Source organism: Vigna radiata, unplaced genomic scaffold (assembly GCF_000741045.1).
Source record: "Vigna radiata var. radiata cultivar VC1973A unplaced genomic scaffold, Vradiata_ver6 scaffold_70, whole genome shotgun sequence".
NCBI lineage: Eukaryota > Viridiplantae > Streptophyta > Magnoliopsida > Fabales > Fabaceae > Vigna > Vigna radiata.
Window position 1 is genome coordinate 697,093 of NW_014542367.1, and position 23,130 is coordinate 720,222.

A 23,130-nucleotide genomic window follows, 5' to 3' on the forward strand; every position below is an offset into this window, starting at 1 on the left:
TTTTCATGATGATTACGTCGGACATATAAGTCCCAGATTTTCTTTTTCCTTCTTTTTTTATTTATACATATGAATTTTAATTAAATTATAATTAATTGTAGGGGTTCTCGAACAGTCTCCCAAGTTCTTTTCCTCTTTTTTTAATTAGCATAGTTAATCACATAAAAGCGACCTTATTCAGCGAAAAAAAAAAAAAAAAAACATAAATCGCATAAGCCTAACACATGTACAATTGTACTTGTTCTGCTTTTCTACGAAACCGAAATCAAATAAGAACGTTTGTAACTGAAGATTATTACAATAATCTTTTATTTATAAATCAATTAAAACAAATTTGAGGTTTTTTTATTTCAAACCGGTACTCGTTGTGTTAGGGTAATTTGTTGGTCAACTAGAAGTATATGTTTTCTTATGATACTAAAATAATTTTAGGTTCGATCGAAAGTTAAAGCTATATTCGTGTTTTTTATGAATTTTTTATTAAAATTGACCTAATTACAACTTAACTAATTTTAAATTTCATTTGTGATCTAATTATAATTTAATTCTATTTATACTTGATTATTGACTAATTGAATATTTAATTGATTTTAATTTGGATTGACGAGTTTCTTTTTAATCCACATTATTAGTGACACTGTTGTACTCTCGATATGTATAATTGATTTTTAAATTAACTCTAATTTTAAATTAAAAATATTTTATAAAAATATTAATATAATATTTATATAAAAATTAAATTTAATTTCAATTTTAAAAAAAGATAAAATTACTTTATTTTAAATAAAATTTTTAAATTAAATTATATAAATATCAAATTAAATATAATATAATAATACAATATTATTTTAACATGTAACATGAATATTAATACATAAGACAATAGTAGATTAACATCTGAAATTTTTTTAATTAAAAATGTATAAAGTAAAAATAAAATAATAAAATGACAAACTTAAAGTGGCTCACTGTTTACATTCCATTAATTATTTATAATAAGATAAATTAAAAAAATTGAAAAAAAAAATAATAAGACTGAAATAAACCATCATACCCAATTAGTATTAAAAAAATAAGTATTAAAGAATCTCCAAAAAATAATAATAATATTGTACTTAATCTTAACCTCGTCACGCTACAGGTGTCGTGTGGATTCTTGATCTATATCGGTGATGCCTACACTTCATGCTGTATTCCTTCGGTTCTGTGTTGAATACTGCTTATTCTTAAAAACGATGCCTTTACTAAAATAGAGACACAAAACATTTCATCCTACCCACAAAGGTATTATTATTGTTCGATCAACATCTTTTCTTTTTAGTTTTTCAATTTCTTGTATGGGGGTTGTTAGAATTCCAGTTATGGTGTAATTAGTTTGCGAAATTGTTTTGTTGTATACTTTGCCTTGAAATTCTTGAGGGGCTTTGGTGGTTGTTCTAGTAGCTGATGCTGGACTTGTTTCAATCTTGGTTTTTTTGTTTTTTTTGTATGTGTGTGTGTTTTTTTTATGCAATAGGCCATTGATTTTCTTGGCTGCTGCTTCGTCTTCTTCTTCTTTCCTCTTCTTCCTTCTTCTTCTTCTTCTTCTTCTTTGGCTTTTGATATTTTTTTATATTGCTTTGGACAAAATATATTTTTCTTTTTGCTGTAGAAAATAAAGTATTTTTGATGTACAATGGTCCAAATTAGTATTGTTTTCTTATTAGTCGAAGAGGGTTCCATATAAAGCGTTTTCCCTTTGTCTTGAATTTCTTAATTCATGTAATCAAGATTGTGTTGTGCTTAGGAAGGACGACTGAAGGATGGTTGATCCAAAAGGTAGTTCCTCGTGGTTAAAGAGTCTAGATATCAGTGACATATGGAAAGATCGTGGAGAATGTGGAGCTCTGGCAGCCATAGTCATAAGCATCATTGTTCCTGTTTTGTTTTCAGCTTTGTTCTTTGCAAAGAAAAAAGGAAAAATAAGAGGTGTGCCTGTTGAAGTTAGTGGTGAGGGAGGTTATGCAATACGTAATGCTAGAAAAACTGAGCTGGTTGAAGTTCCTTGGAAGGGAGCTCCAACCATGGCTCATCTGTTTGAGCAATCATGTGATAAATATAGGCTAAATCAATTTCTTGGAACAAGAAAACTAATACAAAGGGAGTTCGTTACATCTAGTGATGGCAGGAAGTTTGAGAAACTTCATTTAGGAGACTATGAATGGGAAACCTATGGAGAAGTATTTGCTCGTGTGTCCAATTTTGCATCTGGTCTTCTTAAGTTAGGTCATGTTATGGATAGCCGTGTTGCTATTTTCTCTGATACAAGGGCTGAGTGGCTCATTGCCCTTCAGGTAAATTTGCTATATTTGTGCTATTTCCATGAGTCATTCCATTACCTTTTGGCTTAACAGTTCTGAATTCACAAATTTTAATGAAAACCTTTGCTTACTAAACTTCAGGGTTGCTTCAGGCAGAATGTAACAGTTGTTACCATTTATGCTTCTCTAGGAGAAGATGCCCTGATCCACTCACTAAATGAGGTAGGAAATTATCATCTCTTGCATAATTTTAAGAAATAGATGAAAGTAGTTGATAGTTGATGACTGTAGTAGATAAAAGTGATGGGCATTTCTCACTTGAAGCTTTGAAATGTGGACAGACTGAAGTATCTACTCTGATCTGTGACTCCAAGCAGTTGAGGAAGTTGGATGCAATAAGATCAAGACTAACATCTTTACAAAATGTTATTTACTTTGAAGATGATGAGAAAGAAGATTCTTTCTCAGGAAGTTTGAGTGGTTGGACAATTGCATCTTTTATTGAAGTTGAGAAACTTGGGAAAGAAAGTCCTGTTGAGCCAAGCCTGCCTTCCAAAAATGATACTGCAGTTATCATGTACACAAGTGGCAGTACAGGTCTGCCAAAGGTTTGTTTCTTCTTCAACTTTAGTTGTAGGTGTAGTCTCTTTCTGTGTCTGATATTCATTAATCAGTGCGTCCTTGCAAAATGTTTTGTCCAGACTCCAAAATCATGATTTTTAAATGTATCAACAACTCGATACCTGTTAACTACTGTGGTTGGTAAGCATGGGTAGTTAGATTATTGACTTGAGTCTGGTATTACTTTATTATGAACATGTTTTTAGGTCGTAAACTATAACCAATAACCATATTAACTCATTCTGCAGATATGATTAAAATTTTCTAGTCTCTTAACATTGAGAATTAAGAGTATTCCCAACAGCTCAGTGTGTTTACCTTTGACTTTGATCGTTGATATTTTTTAATCATTCAGGGTGTTATGATTACTCATGGGAACATTGTAGCCACTACAGCAGCGGTTATGACAGTGATACCAAATCTAGGTAGCAAGGATGTGTACCTGGCATACTTGCCCCTTGCTCATGTTTTTGAAATGGCTGCAGAGGTGATTTCTTCTTAGCCTTCTTCTAACTGTAGCAGTAGTTGATGATATTATCCCCAACACTAACTTATTGTGGTTGTCCAGTCTGTAATGCTGGCTGCAGGTTGTGCAATTGGTTATGGCTCTCCTCTGACTATGACTGACACATCTAATAAAATCAAGAAAGGAACCAAGGGAGATGCCACTGTGTTGAAGCCCACACTATTGACAGCAGTACCTGCTATTCTTGATCGGATTCGAGATGGAGTTGTAAAAAAGGTGTGAATTAGATCAATGCTCTACATGGGCACTCTCTCTCATACATATTGTTACTTATTCTCCATCCTTCTATTCTTTGTCAGCAATAGAGATGTCTCCTTTGTTACATAAAATTCCCTTACATGTACAGAGTAGGTTGAAAATAAATTGACAGCTAACTTAAGAATATTGCTGTGCTTCACTGTTTTCACCTCAACCTTAGCTCTTGGATGTTTTGTGGTTAAATGCCATTTCTGCTCTCATTTTGCATTAAGCAAAGAGATGAATGGATTGGTTTGGTGCAGCTGGGTTGAATATTAATTTTGGGCTCCAACCATTTGAAATAACTGTATAGCTGCACCAAATGAGTGTGCTCTTCCTTTTTTTCTCAACTTGAAAGGGTAAAAGGGATAGAATGGAATTTTCCCTAAGAACACCCTGGAGTTAGTGGCTCAATTCATGAATATGTTAGACTTGCATTTTGAATTTAATTATATATTTTAATATAAATATTGCAGAGTTTATTTATTTTTTTTTTGTTTTTTTTTTTTATGTTTTCATAATAGTGGTCTATGTGGGCATGGCAGTGAGTAACGACAACAGAGTCTTTTTTATTAAGCAAGGCCCTATATGAATAAAATAATTCTATTTATTGGTTAAGACTAAGTTTTCAATAAATCCATTTAAATTGAACCATTTGTAAAAGGTTTTTCTATTTTTCTTTTATCTTACTCTCAACTTTTGATTCAATTTTGTTAGGACAAAGAGAGTAGTTGCTTGGAAACATAAAAGGAAGACATAATAGTTAATTTACACAATTAGAACGGTTAGATATATTATATTATTAAATATCTTATTTTTATCTTTTACCTTTAGTTATTTTGTTATCATTCTTTATTTTTATTTTGAGCTTAGCTTATATTTATTCTATTATAAATAGAGTATCTTATTTGTATATTCAATACATAGTTTTTACTATATTGAACATGGTTTCTAAAGCCTAAGCTTCTTTTAGAAATTTTTTTGTCATCTATGCCACTGCACTCGCTGTCAGCACCGTCTATTGCTGTTGTCGCAGTGTTAGTATTGATTGGCAACCACACAGTTTTGAGCGTTTCGGTGACCATCGTGTCGTCAACAACACCTTCATTGGAGTAAAGTTGTGGATCTACTCTCTTTTCTGTCATGCGCGGTGGCGCATCCCATCTCCTCTCAAGCAACAATTGGAGAATCTTAGATTTTTAGGGTTTCTCTCATGTTTTTCCATGGTTTATTCCGCTGCAATCTCATCTTACCTCTCTTCTATCACTTGTGTGTCTGGTTTGTCCATATATAACTTTTCTCCAAAGACAAAGGTGATTTTTGTTAGTTTATTTATAGCTATGATGACTCTTCAACAATGACCTTTTTATCAACGAATTTGTTGTTCAGGGTGAGTCTCGTGGGTTGGTTTGTCATCTTTTATGCTATCTTCATAAATTATTAACAATTTAATATTACTCGAGTACATAAGCAGATATTTTCATTAAGTTTTTATTGATTATATTTGTAATAAACTTAGTAAATACCCAATTTGAATGAGAGTATTAGATATATTAGATTATTAGATATCTTATATAAATATCAAATCTTTATCTTTTATCTTTACTTAGTTCATTATTATTCTTTATTTATATTTTGGGCTTAGTTCATATTTTTTCTATTATAAATAGAGTATCTTATGTAAATATTCAACACAAGGGAGATTAATTCCATACATAATTTTCACTATGTTGAAAAAAAAAATAAGTAGTTAGTGTTATAATTTAAAAATTAAGTATCATTTCTTTAAAATTATGGATACCATGATCATATCTTTATAATTAGAAATATCAAGATCATATTTGTATTATTCCAGGATTAAGTCTTTGTTATTGGAGGATATCAAATTTTATCTATTTATTTATTGATTTTTTTTCTCAATATAAATTAATCACTTTCTTTGTCGCAAAAGCTCACAATTTTAGCTCAATGTTTCTCTGTTTCTTATAGTGTAACATGGTATCTAGAACCTCTTGAAAAGTGTGCTGGCCCTCTTCGTTCTCCAAAAGTATTTTATTGGTGCAAACCCATATTGGAGTTAGAGAGCTAATAGCTATCTACTAGAAAATAACCTTAAAAGGCCCATTAAAGTTGTAAAGAATATAAAGATAAACACACATGTTTTTATTCCTGATAAGAGGTAAATGGGAACAAGAGATGCTAACATTTTGTAACCTCTTAATATTCTTTCTTTTGGGTCTCCAGCCCTTTCACTCACTGATTCTTTCATTAAATAAGGGGTGGGATGCTCACGTGTTTGGGTGCTTATCATTTGTGCTGAATATAGTAAAAACTATAAACTATGTATGAGATTAATCTCTCTTGTATTGAATATACACATAGGATGCTCTATTTATAATAGAAGAAATATGGACTAAGTCCAAAATACCAATAAAGAATAATAACAAACTAACTAAATATTAAAAATAAAGATAAGATGAAGATAATATATTAACACTCTCCCTCAAACTGGTGCATAAAAATTGGATGTACCAAGCTTGTTATTAATATAATGCAAGACTTAGCGAAAATATCTATATCTGCATTCAAGTAACACCAAGTTGTTAATAATTTGCGAAGACGACATAGAAGACTAAATACCAATCCCAAAGACTCTCCCTAATAACAAATGAGATGTTGCTCCTTATAAATAAACTAACAAAAGTCATATTTGCTATTGGAGAAAAAACATATACGGACGGGTCAAACGTAGATGACTTTGACAAATGAGATTACCATTAGTAGTGGACAACAACCAGTAGTGGCTTGAAAACGGCAAACTACAACAAACTAGGTTGCCATTAACAACAGATGGTGGCTTGCAGTGGTGGACAACAATAGATTGCAGGGACTAGATTGGACCACATAGAAACAAACTCTCCTTCACGCTGAATGGTAAAAATGATTGTGGTAAAAATGATTGTGCACCCATGATCGATAATGAAGGTGGGAGATTTGGCTCTTCAAAAGACTAGTCTCCTTTATTCATCAAAGCACCTAGAAATAGACTTTCCCTCAGAGGGTACGACGATGGATAACGACATTAGATAATGGACAATAGTGAAAAGGACAAGGGTAGAAAACTACAAAATTCTTAGAGCGGTCGTTGACTGCACAGTGGTCACCCAACTGAGACAATCAAAACCATGTGGTCGACTATCGAAACTGGAACTCTGACGATGACAACTGTAGACGACGGCGTCGCTGGCAGCTGTTGGTGTAGTAGCATCAACGATAGAAAATTTTTATTCTCAAAAGAACCTTAGGATCTAGATATCATGTTGAATATAATGAAAACTATGTATGAGATTAATCTCCATTGTGTTGAATGTACACATAAGATACTTTATTTATAATAGAAGAAATAAGGAATAATAACAAACTAACTAAAAATAAAAGATAAAGATAAGATAAAGGTTGTGTTGAATATACATATAAGATACTTTATTTATAATAGAAAAAAATAAGGAATAATAAGAAACAAACTAAACATAAAAGATAAAGATAAGATAATGATAATATATCTAATAATTTGTCTAGACATTCACATCAACTTTTTCAGCTCTTGCTTGCATTAAATGTTTTTAATTAAACTAGTTGCTAACTGGTTATTTCTCTTTCTTACCATTTCATACACTTTATGTAGGTTGAGCAAAAAGGTGGCGTTGTGAAGAATCTTTTCCATTTTGCTTATAAGCGCCGACTGGCTGCTGTAAAAGGAAGTTGGCTTGGGGCTTGGGGATTGGAAAAGTTTGTATGGGATACCATTGTCTTTAAACAAATTCGTTCTGCACTTGGAGGCCAGCTCAGATTTATGCTTTGTGGGGGAGCTCCTTTATCTGGAGATTCCCAATACTTCATCAATATCTGCATGGGGTAATGGTTCCCATTTCTATACTACATAATACTTGGTTGAAATTGACTGGTATTTTAATATACGTGTTTGTGTAAAAAGAAATACTGTCAAGTGTGTAGTTATATGCTCTTTGATGATAGAAAATCAATTATTTTGATATATCATGTATGTAGGGTGAAAGAACGTGAGTAATTTTATGTTGAGCGCTTTGGTTTGGCCCTCCATTGTTATGTTTACTGTACTACATCATCCCTTTCTAAATGTTTAGGCTCCATATTTAGTTCCTCGTACTCTTTTTGCCACCAGCTTCTAAAGCTTGCCACTGAAATTACTTGTAGATTTAATTTGTCAGCAACCTATAATGTTCAGAGATCCTGTCATTGATTCAATCCTCCATAAAACCTAGAAGTTGACATTTCAAATCTTTGAGGGACTAATATGAGGGGCACTTTTATCCATCAAATACCTTGTAATATCTTTATTGTGTCTTACACAATACTTGAGACTGTCTTCAGATTACTTTTGATAGGGCTTTCCATATTTAATTATGACTGATAGAACATTGATGATAGATTGATAGTAATTTTATTCACACTGAAATACGGGAAGAGTCTTATTGACCCTAAGTTCTCTTCATGTTTACAATCTAATTAACACATCCATGGACCTAGGCACGTCTATCCACCCTTAACTTTAACCAATATACACTAACAATATGTACTTATTGAGTTGTTATAGGGCTCCTATTGGGCAAGGATATGGCTTGACTGAAACATTTGCTGGAGCTGCATTCTCAGAGTGGGATGACTACAGTGTGGGACGTGTCGGTCCTCCACTTCCTTGTTGTTACATTAAGGTATGGCATATATTAGATGTAACGGGTTTAAGTCCATTTCTTTATATTTTTCTGTCCCATCCCTTCCTTGTTGCTACATTAAGGTATGCCATATGTTAGATGCAAAAGACTTAGGGCCATTTCTTTATATTTTCCTATTTATAAATGCATAACTCTATGTGTTCTATACGCATTAGGGATTCAGCCTATGCTTCTCTCTCTTTTATTTCAACATGGTATTGAGAGCTAGGGTTAATCTTTGCTTCCATAGATTTGGAATCCAATTTGACAGCTCTCATAGCATTACAAAGCTCATGAGCACGACATTTGGTTTGAAGACTAAAATATTCATGAATTTTCTCCCAAACTTAATAAGAGTTAGAGCAGCCAAAAACACGAGATAAAACCTATTTGGAGAGAGTGGATTGAAGCCACATGATCAGAGTCTGATCTGGAACCTTCCAAGCCTTGTAATCTTGATTAACAATGTCATTAGCACGGTTAAGTTCAGTAAGATATCTAGCTGGAAGCACTTGTTTAACAAGAGCAACTTGTGAGATTTAATCACTGGTTCAACGTATTGATGCCAGTGGAAGTAGTTAGAGTCATCCAATTTTTCAGTAATGGATCTAGTTGTACTACTCAACCAGAAAACCAAGCACTAAGTGAAGAAGCAAACCACTAAAGCGGTAATAAACCAGCAAAACAAGTGAATAAACAATCGAACGAAACATGACTAGATGAGTAAACAAAGACACACCAAATTGCAAGTGCGAGTATTGTTAGATATATTGCATTTTATGTTAATTAGGGAAACATAGACTTTTGATATTGTTTGATATTGGTAGATATTGTTGATATTGTTTTTTGACAATATCTTCTATTTACCATATTTATGTTTGGTTGCCTATATACTTGTACAGTTCTTCATTATAGATACTCTATGTGTGTTTTAGATACAAGGGAGATTAATCCTATACCTAGTTTTACTATATTCAATATGGTATTAGAGTCATTGTTAAAGCTTATCCTAACAAGATTTGTTGTTTGTTAGACATATTGTTCTACTCGTTATGGGGTTGCTATCGGACCACCTATTAATGTCTAGTCCCACACACGAGATGCATTTACTTTGACGTGAGGACTGTGTGTTAGTGTGTTAGAAGTCCTACATCGACTAGAGATAAGATCAATTTAGAGTATATAAGTGGGTGCAACCTCACCTTATAAGCTGGTTTTATGGAGTTGAGTTAGGCTTAAAGTCTACTTCTTAAGTCTTCTGGATTGTTGCAAATCTTTATATGGCCTAAAACAGTCTCCTAGGGCCTAGTTTAGCAAACTTAGTAGCGTGGTTCAACAATTTTGTATGACTCAAAGTGAGGTAGATCATTCAGTCTTTTACTATCACTCAAGTGCTAGATGTATCTATTTAATAGTATATGTTGATGACATTGTTCTTACAAGCAATGACCACCATGGCATCTCATAGATGAAATAACACCTTTGTCATCAATTTCAAACCAAAGGTCTTGGCAAACTAAGATACTTCTTAGGTACTGAGGTAGCACAATCCCAATGTTGGTATTGTTATATCTCAAAAGGAAGTATGCATTGGATAGTTTGAAGGAAACTAGGTTGCTGAATTCAAAACCCGTTAACACATTCATGGATACTAATACCAAACTCCTACCAAAGTAGGGAAAGCCTATTTTAGATGCTGAGCAGTCTAGAAGATTGGTTAGAAATGTAAAATACTTTACAATTACTCATCCTGACATTTCCTTTGCAGTTAGTAGGGTGAGCCAATTTCTAATTCCTCATGTGAAGATCATTAAAATGCATACATTCGTATATTAAAGCATATTAAAGGATCTCCTAGAAAAGGTTTGTTATATAGCTTCAATAACCATACAAAAGTTGTTTGCTATTCAAATGCTGATTGTACATGATTTTCTTCTAATAGAAGATCTACCTATGGTTATTGTGTCACCATTGGTGATTACTTGATTTGTTGGAAGAGCAAGAAACAAAGTGTTGTGGCAAGATCTAGTGCAAAACCAAAATATAGAGCTATGACCTTAACCACTTGTGAACTTGTTTGACTTAAGCACTTACTTAGAAAGTTACAATTTGGAGATGTCACTCAAATGACAGTTATATATATGACAAGCTGGTGGCTTTTCATATCAATTCTAATCTTGTCTTTTATAAAAGGACCAAACACATTGAAACTGACTCTTATTTTATTTGAGAGAAGATTATATCCGGAGACATCAAGACTGAGTTTGTTAACTCAAATGATCAGTTAGCAAATATTTTACTAAGTCCTTAAAGGAACTGATATTGATTATATTTATAACAAGCTTGGTACATACTATTTATAAACACCAGTTTAAGAGGGAGTGTTAGATAGTGTTAGATATATTGTGTTTTATGTTAATGGGAAATGTAGTCTTTTAATATTGTTTAATAGTAAATATTGTTGATATTGTTTTTTTAACAATATCTTCTATTTACCATATTTATGTTTGGTTGCCATATATACTTGTATCATTCTTCATTATAAATATATTACCCTATGTGTGTTTTAGACACAAGAAAGATTAATCCTATACCTAATTTTACTATATTCAATAAGTACAATTGCACGAAGAGAAAAAGGAAGGACCAACAATTCACCAATCAAACAGCAGAGAAACGTTGACGAACCAGGTAGAAGACAAATACGGATAGAACAGTGTAGAAACTGAGAGTGATTACAATTCACAGATCAAAGCTCAACACAGATCAAAATTGGAACAATTGGTCAAAGAGAAAGTAGGCTGAAGCTAAAATCAGACAGAACACGGAAAGAAGAACAAATTTGAATTTGAACAAATCACCAATCAACTCAACAAGCGGAAATGGTGCAAGATGAACAAGAACGATGTTCATGAGAAACTAGATGAATTTGGAACAATGAAAAAAAAATGCTCTAGATACCATCTTCGATGAAGTGAACAGAAAGAAGAAAGAGAAATAACAATGAACTGGACTTATTTGTCCTAACGTCATCACTAACTGAATGATATGTACTGAGGTTTTGTAACTAGTTTGTTGATTCTAGTGGAAACAACTAGTGTCAAACTAGTGGAAACAACTAGTATCAAACTGGTTCAACAAAAAGCAGTACCCCAATTGTTTCCCCTTAAGGAAAATAAACCTAAAATATTAGTCATTTTCTTTCTTATTTTATATAAACTTATGATTAATAAATATTGATTTATATTATTGATATTTCAATTTAGGTATGATAAGGTTTTTTTTATTTAGACTTTGATATGTATTTTAAGTTAATAAGTTCGACCCTGGTTGAACCATTAATCCTTAAACTAGTGCCTTGACTAATTCAATCAATGTCTGGTCTGGTTTTAAAAACATTGATGAAAAATATCAAATTCATATCTCTTAATCTGTTTGTATTAGAACTTTAGAGTTGGTGCTACGTAGAAGGGCTTATATGGAGGGACTTATTTCTCTATTACCGTGGTTGTATAGCTTATTTCTTGGGAAGAAGGAGGGTACCTGACATCAGATAAGCCAATGCCAAGGGGAGAGATTGTAGTTGGAGGATTTAGTGTGACAGCTGGTTACTTTAAGAATGATGAAAAAACTAAAGAAGTGTTCAAGGTAATTTCCAAACTTAGAGTTGTGTGCTTGTCATTTTTCCTTTATAATTTTCTTTAACTGCTCTTAAATCTGTTTTTGCATAATACTAAGCCACACTACATTTTTTGGTTTTTGAACTTCTTACAGGTTGATGAGAAAGGTATGCGCTGGTTTTATACTGGTGATATTGGACAATTCCATCCTGATGGATGTCTTGAAATCATAGATAGGAAGAAAGATATTGTCAAACTTCAACATGGAGAATATATATCTCTTGGAAAGGTAACTCAAACTAAACATTGTTCATTATGGTATCTGGATGAAATAGTGACACAAGATCCACCATAACTTTTTCTGGCCTTAACACCGTCTTTTCTTTCATTTTGACTTCAATGCAGGTTGAGGCAGCACTATCATCATGCGATTATGCAGACAATATGATGGTTTATGCAGATCCCTTTCACAATTACTGTGTGGCTCTAGTCGTTGCTTCACAACAGTCTCTGGAGAAGTGGGCCCAACAAGCTGGCATAGATTATCGAGATTTTCCTGATCTGTGTAACAATCCTCAAACTGTCAAGGAGGTTCTGCAGGCTATTTCCAAGGTTAGTGTTAGGTATCTATAAATATATGTTGTAAATAGCATATTGTTTGAATAAAAAATATTCTCAATATCTCCATATCTTCTTAGTAACCAGGAAAAAAATATCTTCAAAATTTTCCTATTCATTTCACCATATCTTTATTTTCTTTTCTTATTAAAGGTTTTGATTATTACAAATAGAGATTGTTACATATATTATTTTTATTTTTTATCTCTGGTTAGTTTGTATTCTGTATTTTATTTTGGACTTAGTTCATATCTCTTTTATTATAAATACATTATCTTATGTGTATATAATACAATGGAGATTAATCTCATAGATAGTTTTTATTATATTCAACCTATCTAGAGTCTAAGAGTCTTAGGTTTTATTATATACAACTAGTGACTTCAGAATCTAAAATTCAGCCGTGGGTGAACGATGTATTTTAGACATTAAATTCCCCAAAAAATGGTAACTTCAATTTACCAAAAATATATCAATGGACATATACCTTACTCTTTCTAGCTCCTCATGATTGAGTTGAATAGCTTCCCCAATTCTCCTGCAATGTAGGGCTTGTCTCTATTTTCCATTTCAACCATTACAATTATGTGTAATTAAGGCACATAGAGGGAAGAATGAATCTGGACACGAAATGAATCACAAATGAATCTAGTCACAATAAATCATGCGGCAATGAAGGCTGTAATAGAGACCACATAGTCACATCAACAAAAGCTGCGTTTTAAGATTTACACATATTATAGACTCTCAAGGATTAGGAGCTCTTATACCATCTCTCATGATTAGAAGAAAATAATTTCTCATATTCCGTTTCATTACATATTACACACACACACATATATATATATATATTAACTGGATGAATTTGGAAAAGGCACTTTTGATTCTAGAAATTGTGACATCCGAGCATTGACGAAGATGGGAAGTGATCGCATGCGAGAGGCACAGAATGGGACTCCTGGCAGGCTTCCAGTAGAAGGGATACATTGACGAACATACACCGGAATGAGAGGGATTTAGAGACTGTATAGATATGGGATTATACAGTTGAAAGATAGCTTAAAGGAATTGATTTGGCTACTCATATCAACAAAATGCATTTGCTTTTCGGTAGTCTAACCCAGAAGAACTCCATGGTTAAGCGTGTTTAACTTGGAGTAATTTAGGAATGAGTGACCTTCTGGGAAGTTTCTCCAGAATCAACAAAATGTATTTGCTTTTCGGATAAGAACTCTATGGTTAAGCGTGTTTAGCCTAGAGTAATTTAGAGATGGGTGTGGGACAGTCAACATTCCTTGGAAGTCACAGGAATGTTACAGAAATAAACACCTAAGATTGTGGATTTGATATTCTAGTAATAAAATCAAGATACGGTCAATATTAAGAATTAAATATACAAAATTAAAACCAATAGGAATCAAATCTAATTTTTTTTCTAAAATATCTCAAGAAACTTTAGTTTAAGGTAGAGAGGAGTTGGCCTTTGGTCAATGTATTTTCTTTTCTTTCCGTAAGTGTGTATGGAAAAGTTCATCCAATTGGACCATAAGTCTATAGCCATTGTATGTGCTGCATGGTTGATGGCTCATTTTCTTGATTTGATCTCTTCAGGTTGGAAAATCTGCAAAGCTGGAAAAATCTGAAATCCCTGCCAAGATCAAGTTGCTGGCTGATCCATGGACTCCTGAATCTGGATTAGTGACTGCTGCTCTCAAGATAAAGAGAGAGCAGCTGAAAGCCAAATTCAAAGATGATCTTCTGAAGCTGTATGCATGAAATGGTGTGTCTAACCTCTATTCAATTTCTGGCCTATGTATGTAACATGTAACATCTATCTTTTTCTTCAATAATTTCATTTTGCCTCCAAAATAGAAATTGTGTAATTTGTGTGACATAATAAAATCATACTCCGCAATTTCTTGTATGTGAACATTAATTCTTGCCATTGAGATGACCGTAAACAAGTGTGTCTGAATTGGCTTATATTATTTTCTCCTAATTCACTTTATTAAATAACTATTATATTTAAAAATTAAAATAATATTATTTTTAGAAGTACATGTCTATTATAATTTATATTTAACATAAATTTTAAAAATATTTCTTTTTATTTAATTATTTTTTTCGATCAATATGTCCAATATAGAGCTGGTTTAGAAAATAACCAGAACTGAATCGCTATAAATATTTTAGGTGTTTTATTGATTTATGAACGGTAATATACGTAGTGGAGACAGTTTTAGAGAGCCTCATAAAGGAAATAATATGATGAATAGAACTTATTTGGAATTGGCTTTAAAAATTAATTATTAAAAACTGCATGTAGAGGTTTTATAATTAGATTATGAATAAGCTATATTTAGCTCAAGATAATTGGTTTTTTTATGTGTAGATTTTTTTGTTTTAGTATCTATATTATATGTAAATGTTTATGATTTAGTTTTTATGCAATTAAGTCTTTTATGTTTATCTGTTTGTTTAACAAAGTTAATGAACAAGTCACTGGTTTATTGGACTATGATTAGTTTATAATTTATATTTGATCAATACTTAGAAAAAGCTTATTTTAGAAGTTTCGTAGGTTAAAACTGGAAATTTGTTTAATTTTATTATCATTATCTTTACTGTTTACAAACGAATAGTTATTATACTTTTTTTTTTGTGTGTTTGATTACTTATAATATTAAAATTTAAAATAATACTTAGTTAGCAATTTAAGATAAGTATATAAATATTTTTGTCTCATCCTCGTTCTATCAACGAAAGGCATACCCTCACATTCGGATTCAGATCTATTATCAAATGTTCAATATAAAAAAAAATAAAAATTTATCTTTAGTATTAAATATTAGAAAAAAAATATGATAGTAAAAATATTTTATCTTTAATGTCAAATATTAGAAAAGAAAATGATAGTGGTATACATTTCATATTAAAATATCAAATAAAAATTAAATAAAAGTGAAATAATCATATAGCATAAATAAAATTTCACACCCTAATCCCTTATAAATTTTACAAATATTAATAAAACAAAGTTGATAAAGTTAAAATACTTTTAAAAAATTATAAAAAAAAAAAAATTCAAGTTTAAACTTATTTTAAATGTTCCTTTACTAATCTCTTTTATTATACACTAATAAATATTATATTAAATGAAATAAAAAAAAATTAATAATTCAAATTTAGACATAGATTTTTTTTTTTTAAGTTTAATCTATGTTGGATGGTGTAAACTAGATTTATAACAATAAAATTAAATTATTACATTACAATAAAAAAAATCTTTATATAATTTTTGGGATAAAATTATACTTATAAACAATAATTAAAAAATAAGAATAATTACATTACAAAAAATCATCAAAACAATATTTTACATAAAAAAAATAAACAGAAAATAAAAATATTACAAAATATAAAATAGATTAAATAATTTGATACAATATTGAATAAAATCGTAAAAAAAATGTATAACTAAAGATATAAAAATGTATAACTAAAGATATGATAAGATTAGAAATACTTTGAAGATCAGACAAAACTTTCCAAGTATTATAGTTGAACCATTAACAAAAATTATTTTAGCAAAACAAAAGTTTTTCAAATACAACAAAATTAAGGATAAAAAGGATTAAAAATATATAATATTTTATATTTCTAGTAACTGAATGACTTACGCAATTAAACACTTGAAAATCAATTTTTTTAAGTGAAATAGATAAATAATGAATAAAAATATTAAGGAGTAAAAATAATCAAACGTGAGACCTAAAATATACTTTATTAACGGAAATTAATAATATACCATTTAAATATAATCACACAAAAAGAAAAAAAAAAGTGCAATGAAAGTTGTAATTAAAGGGAAAATACCTTGGATATATTTGTGCATTTCGTAAATATGAAACAAGTCAAAAAAATTAGAAAAGATAAGAAAGAGCAAGGAGTAAGCGGCTACATGTCATGCTGACATTAGATAGGATTTTCTATAGGTGTTGGCCTCATGTCTTCTTTTCAATGAAGAGGATTTTTACCACATATCCTTCTTTTGATGGAGAGGATTTTTCACCTTGTTTTCTAAGATACTTTAGTTTAAGCTTTTAGGTCTAACTTTTACAATTTGGAGATACTCTTAGTCTATAAATAGATATTTTTTCCACTCTTGTATTTACCTTTGAATTTAAGTAATGTTATGTAACCATTTTTGTTCCATACTAGTCCTCTTAGGTCGTCAAAGGCTAAATCATCCTATATAGTATCCTCTAGCCACCTTCTTTTAGAGTTGGCCTAATCTCTCTATGAGCAGCATCAAACACCACCCCGTCACCATTTAAAACACTAAAGGTTGTGAGTCTTACCCTTCATCCTCTAGAACTTTCGCATCTTCTCCTCACCATAACATCTCCATATGCTTTGACCCAACCTAGCTTGAGGAGGTTGTTATCATTTGGTAAGTAGAGCTTAGGTTATTTTTGTTTCCCTTTGTATTTTCCTAATCTTATCTTGTTGTAGCTATTTTCGAATGGTCCAAATCAACCTCCCTTAGTCTGCAGTAAATATTGACAATTTTAAAAAATAAACTACATCTATCTTAATGGTAAAAAAAATACATGTATATGGTCAAAGTAAAGCCTTTTGAGTGTAGTTTCCAAAAAAAAAATAATAATTTCATTTGAAGTTTTGTAGAAAAAGTTATGAACAAAACAATCAACAAAGGTTATAGTTGCTAAAATGTTATCATCAAAGTTTTCTAAGTTTTGTTTTGGTACTTTTGGCTACTCTTTGTGTGTGTTTTAACTTTGACGAGTCTATTCATTTTTGGTTTGGTCATATTACATTTTGTTTAAGTTTTTGTACTTTTTAAATCCATCCATGTTGTCTAGAGTTGTACTGTATGATTGTTCGATTAGCCTAAGACCATATGACCCAACCAGTTAGGAATATCCCATAGACGGGTCAGTCAAACAACAATTAATATTGGTGATGATTAATTTAAGCCAAAGTACGATCATTATTATAAGATTAAGGAAAATAGGAGTTTTAGAAATTAGATAATCTTGTGACTTTGGTATTTTTGCTTGATTTTAGGCTAAATTTCCAGTTTTGTTGGTGAGTGTATTCATACCTAAGTGTTTCTCTTCATCCATTCCATCTAATTGAATCTTCATTCACAAAAAATTGCATTTCATTCTTGCATCTGTATTCATCAACACATTCCAACTCATTCTCAACACCGTTACGCATTTTAGTTCGAATTAGGAGTTGTACGTATGTTCCAGTAAATGTAATCATATATTTTAGTTGTATTCAATGTAGTAAATCATTTTGTAGTTCAGCATTGCATAATTCCATTTCCATTCACATAAACATTTCATCAAACACCGTCATTGCATTAGGGTTTCATCTTGGAATTTCATAAAAAAGATTGTGAATATTCTTTTCTACACCATTTTAGGTTCAATTAGATATTAGAATAATTAGACATAGTTCGTTCATGCATTTTACATATTCATTTCATCGTTCTACACGTTAATTTAGGAATCAAATTAGGAAATTAAGGTTCATTTTGCATTATAGCTGTACTGTAAGGAGGGAGACGGACGGTCTTAGGGATAGTCGGGGCGTCCGCCCTGCCACAACCCGAGGAACCACGATGGTCAAGCCCGGTCTTGGTGGCCGGGAGTAACCTCTGTTTGTCAGAAAAACTTTGGAGAATTTACATGAAGTCCTGTCAGCACAAGTTAGCACCGCATTCTCCATGCTCAATGTTCTTCGAAATCCTGAGAGACGAAACATATGGTATGACCTAGGCGGTGAGCCTCGAGTCGCCGTACGGGCGGACCGGTAGCTAAGCAGGCCCTGTCGGCAGTCGGGATGTCGCGCAGTGCGACGCTGTCATGTCCGCATGACTGTCAATAATCATAGCCGGTCACAAACGCATCAGTAAGAAAAACCTTGAAGAATTCATCACAACAAAGAAGACCGGACGGTCAAATGCGTCATTACGTCAAAAATATGCTAATCAGAACTCGAGGGGCTTGCCCACCGTAGGGCCGGACGTCCACATGGAGACTTAACTTGGGGAGCTAAACGGACGTACGGCAGAGGTCGAAGACGGAAACATGATAAGCATCCAAGGTTAAGGTAAAACTAAATTAGCCTCAATAGGCCTGCAATTGGGCCGTGATTAAGTTTTCACTAATCATTGGCCCATGAGAAAAACTATAAATAGGAGTCAAAGGTAAGAGGTGGGCAGACACATTGAATGCACATTTATTTCTCTCTCTCTCTATCTCTACCTTTATTATAAAAGAGACTGAACACTGACTTGAGCGTCGGAGTGCCATTGGCAGGTACCTGACCGACCTTGACGAAGGAGAACGGTGGAATTGGAGTTGGATCAACGGAGTACCGGACGGTTCGAAGCGGGAAATTGTGCAAGGAAGTTTGGACGAAATCCCGACCAGAACAATAGCATTAGCATAAGTCAGAGCTAGGTTGCATAGCAATCTTAGAATATCATCCAGAGTACATATAGATAGTAAATAGTTTAGTTGAAGTAAAAATTAGGTGTTTTCCCCACTCAAATCACATTACACACAATTTAATTATTTAATTGTTTGTTATATTTTTGAAATGATTTTTGGTTCACTCTATACTAAATTAAAAAAGAAAATCATATATAAGCTTGAAACAATTTATAGATTTAAATATTAGGATTAAATTACAAAGTATAAAAGATTAAGGAAGAGACAAATATATTGAACAACTGAAAAAAAAAAGTACTATTATGTCAATGGAAAAGGTGAAAAATATGTATTTATATTCAGAATGAAGCATGTATACTATGGAAGTATATTTGAATTTAAAAGTTGACATCATATTTAGAAATCAAAAGAACAACATATTGTAAGAACCAATAAAACATCTAATGACAATCCAATTTTACAAACTTGCAGCAATGACTTCTAAGTCAAATTTGAATTATATAATTTTTTAGTTTGTACAATAATAAAAAAGGATTTTTTTTTCTCTCTTTCTTTTTAAATAACAGTATGTTAATTAATGTGGTCGCATAAGTAGAATAAATCTAAACAAAAATAAGTGGCATTTTGGATGAAATAATGAGTTTCAACTTTTATAATTATATATATATATATATATATATTAATATTTTTTATCCCTTTATTTATTTATTCATTCAATTTATTCATTTAGGAGTTGAGAGGAATTTACTGTTATGATAGATCATCGCAGATGAAAAAGAGAGATTATTTGTGTTCACGTACAAAGATTGGCGAGAAAGGAAAAAAAGGGAAATTGATAGATCATCTCTATTTTCAATCATCATATATATTGGATGATTTGCAAGAAATTAGAACAAATTTTCATTTTTGTTCTTGCTGTATTTTATAGTTTTCATATTTTTTTCTCTTATAATAATAATAAATAATAATAATAATAATAATTAATAATAACAATTATCATTTTACTAATTTATAATTTTTTTACATTTTTAAAATCTACTTTAATAATTAATTTTAATTTTTTTACTTTTTATAAATATTTCTACAATTAAATATAATATTAATAATTATCATTTTATATTATTTTAATAATTAAAAGTATTTTGGTAATCTTTAATTTTTACCAATTAAACAATTTTTTTATTTGTCACATCAATCAAATCTTACACTAATTCTTTTATCCAAATCCACTTTTAATTACATCCAAATCTACTTAAATAAAGAACAAAAAATTTACCCTCAAATATTTTCAAATCCATCCACTTACTCTTTCCAAATTATCTCTTCCAAATAAACACACCCTTAAAGAGTATATTTGATATTTATGGTTTTTGTAAATTGTTATTATACATTGATTTTAAATTATTTAAAATTGAACACATTTGTTAATAATATTTTTCTCTAAGTTAAAAAAAATTATTTTTTAAAACGAAGGAACTTTATTAAACTTTTTAAGTGATACAAAGATAGAATAAAATAAAGAAACAAATAATAGATTTAATTAGTATTTTAATTTTTGTATTATTAAAAATAAATATTTAATTATTTTTTAATATTTTATTAAATCCTAATTCTATTTAAAATTACGTAATTTTTTTTTTACTAAATTGACGTTAAAATTGTTTGTAGGTGTGTTGTGTCATTCTCTTAAACTTTTTTATTTTTTAAAGTTTTTATTTATTTATTTTTTTCATTTTTTCTTCTAAGTTTGTTTTTATTCCTTCATCTCCTCCCTCTCTCTCTCTTACACACACCATCAATTCCAACACTGCAACCTCTACACATTAGAAATCCCAACTCATTTTTCTCTTTCTCTCATTTAACTCCTAAGCCTTACACGTCCTGCAACTTTGTCCAGTTGTGCCAAAATGGAAGCTCTTTAATGTTTTACATTTTTACAATGAAATTTGTCTTATTAACACGTCAAAGTATATAAGTGCACAACACCCTTTTACATTTATTTAACAAAAAATATTAAAATAAAATAATCATAAAAATATAAATTTTGTATTTAAACAAATAAAAAATAAATAAGAATACAATCTAATGTAAAAAATTTGTTGTATTAAAAGAAGGCTTAAACCCTCCCTTGGTCTTAATATTTGTGTGAAAATCTCAGTTCGGTCCTCAAGTTTTGAACTGTCTCAATTAGGTCATAATTTTTATAAAAATGCACACATTTTACCCTAACGGTTAAGTTGTCTCAAACGGCGTTAATTGACGTTGAGATGTATTTTTTATTTTAGGCTTAATCCCTCCCTTAGTCCTTATGTCTGTGTGAAAATCTCAGTTCGGTCTTCAAGTTTTGAACTGTCTCAACTGGGTCATAATTTTTGAACTGTCGACAACGGCGATATTTTTTAGTTTGAGAGGGAGAAAAGATGTCAGTCGGGGGGTTTGCGGGTTTGAGGGTGGAGGAATGAGTGAAATGTGATCAATGATTGGAAGGAAAAAAAAGACCATAACCACGTGGATTTAATGATTTTAAAACATAAAAAAAAATTACAGCTCAATTCAAAGTTAACGTCATCTCAATACACTTAACGATTGGGGTAAAATGTTATGTTTGCATTTCATAAGGACTTGAGAAAAAACTTGAGGACCGAACTTCACACAAACATAAGGACCAAGAGAGGGATTAAGCCTAAAATAAAAAGTACATCTCAACATCAATTAACGCCATCTGAGATCATTTAACGGTTGGAGTAAAATGTGTGCATATTTTTACAAAAATTATGACTCAATTGCGACAGTTCAAAACTTGAGGACCAAACTGAGATTTTCACACAAATATTAAGACCAAGGAAGAGTTTAAGCCTTAGAATATATTTCAATTATATTTTCAGTACTTCTCTGGTATGCAAAAAAAAATTCAACATATTTACGGGATGCCATCAAATAAGTTTTTAAAAACACAATAATATTTAGAAATTGAAAAAAGAAAAAGAAGAAGCAAATTTTAATAGAAAAAATAAATTATTAAATGTATTTTTTTTCCCTCAATTAGCATCCTTCCTCTCTTCGATTTTAAGTTGATAAGATAAGGTTCAGTTTGGCGTTGTTCTTCATCTCGGCCATGGCCGAAGCTTCAACAATCACCTTCTTTTCCACTCTCCTTCCCCCTTTCCAACCCAACATCCAGGTGTCTCACCGTCCCCTGAGTCTCCCACGGAAGCTCCAGGTTCGATGCTCGGTGTCCGCCGGTTCGACTCCCCAGAATGCGGTGGCTTGGGGGTGCGAGATTGAGTCGCTGGAGAGTGCGTCGGCATTGCAGAGTTGGCTATCGGAATCGGGTCTTCCACCGCAGAAGATGGGGATAGATAGGGTGGAGGTGGGAGAGAGAGGACTTGTGGCTTTGAAGAACATAAGGAAAGGGGAGAAGCTGCTCTTTGTGCCTCCCTCTCTTGTCATCACTCCCAATTCAGTAACCTCTCTTTTCCATTCATTCAACTTTTTTTAATTCAAATTTGTCGGTACGTTCACTAGTAATCTTTGGTTTTCACCATCACCATTGTTTAACATTTTTTATTTAAATTTGTTGGTACGTTCGCTAGTAATTTTTGGTTTTTATTATCACTATTGTATAACCTTTTTTATTCAAATTTATTGGTACCTACTCTGTAAACCTTATTTGTTACCATCACTATTTTGTTTATTCAATCGTGCAGTATTTGTTTTCGTAAGTAGTCATGTTTTACAAATAAAATGGAAAAAAAAAAAAATACTCGATTTAAAATAAGTAGTTATATAGATTTAGGATTTAGTTTCTAAACTTTAGAAGTCATTCATTATGGAGAAGGTTGTTTAAACATGTCTTATACTCTTTTAATTCCTTTTGAAGACTTGTTTGGACTGGTTTCTCCTTAAACACTTCTAGAGGATATATATATATATATATATATATATATATATATATATATATATATA

The 23,130-nt window shown here is 31.3% G+C and overlaps 2 protein-coding genes across 3 annotated transcripts in view; both read left to right on the top strand.

Moving 5' to 3' along the window:
• Positions 1-1,129: 1,129 nt before the first annotated feature.
• LOC106779982 (long chain acyl-CoA synthetase 8) lies at positions 1,130-14,656 on the top strand. Of its 2 annotated transcripts, none has more exons than XM_014668204.2 (12): positions 1,130-1,284; positions 1,787-2,333; positions 2,442-2,522; positions 2,642-2,908; positions 3,277-3,408; positions 3,490-3,663; positions 7,370-7,599; positions 8,318-8,435; positions 11,952-12,083; positions 12,210-12,344; positions 12,461-12,667; positions 14,285-14,656. In XM_014668204.2, exons 2-12 carry the CDS (start codon positions 1,803-1,805, stop codon positions 14,447-14,449), a joined length of 2,172 nt encoding a protein of 723 aa, XP_014523690.1. In that variant the 5' UTR covers positions 1,130-1,284; positions 1,787-1,802; the 3' UTR covers positions 14,450-14,656. The 2 variants fall into 2 exon arrangements, with proteins under 2 accessions (XP_014523690.1, XP_014523691.1); XM_014668205.2 differs by having other exon boundaries at positions 1,135-1,284; positions 1,791-2,333.
• Positions 14,657-22,208: 7,552 nt separating this feature from the next.
• The window catches only part of LOC106779984 (ribulose-1,5 bisphosphate carboxylase/oxygenase large subunit N-methyltransferase, chloroplastic), a 9,696-nt gene continuing 8,774 nt past the window's right edge, over positions 22,209-23,130 (top strand). The window contains exon 1 of the mRNA XM_014668208.2: positions 22,209-22,627. Coding sequence (XP_014523694.1) covers positions 22,280-22,627 — 348 coding nt within the window. The 5' untranslated portion in view covers positions 22,209-22,279. The remainder of the gene's footprint in view (positions 22,628-23,130) is intronic.

Bases quoted from the DNA above. Each gene is read 5' to 3' on its own strand.
- LOC106779982 (XM_014668204.2), top strand. From the start codon at position 1,803: ATGGTTGATCCAAAAGGTAGTTCCTCGTGGTTAAAGAGTCTAGATATC. The intron at 2,523-2,641 runs GTAGGAAATTAT...AAATGTGGACAG, and splicing joins TGATCCACTCACTAAATGAG to ACTGAAGTATCTACTCTGAT. The intron at 2,909-3,276 runs GTTTGTTTCTTC...TTAATCATTCAG, and splicing joins GCAGTACAGGTCTGCCAAAG to GGTGTTATGATTACTCATGG.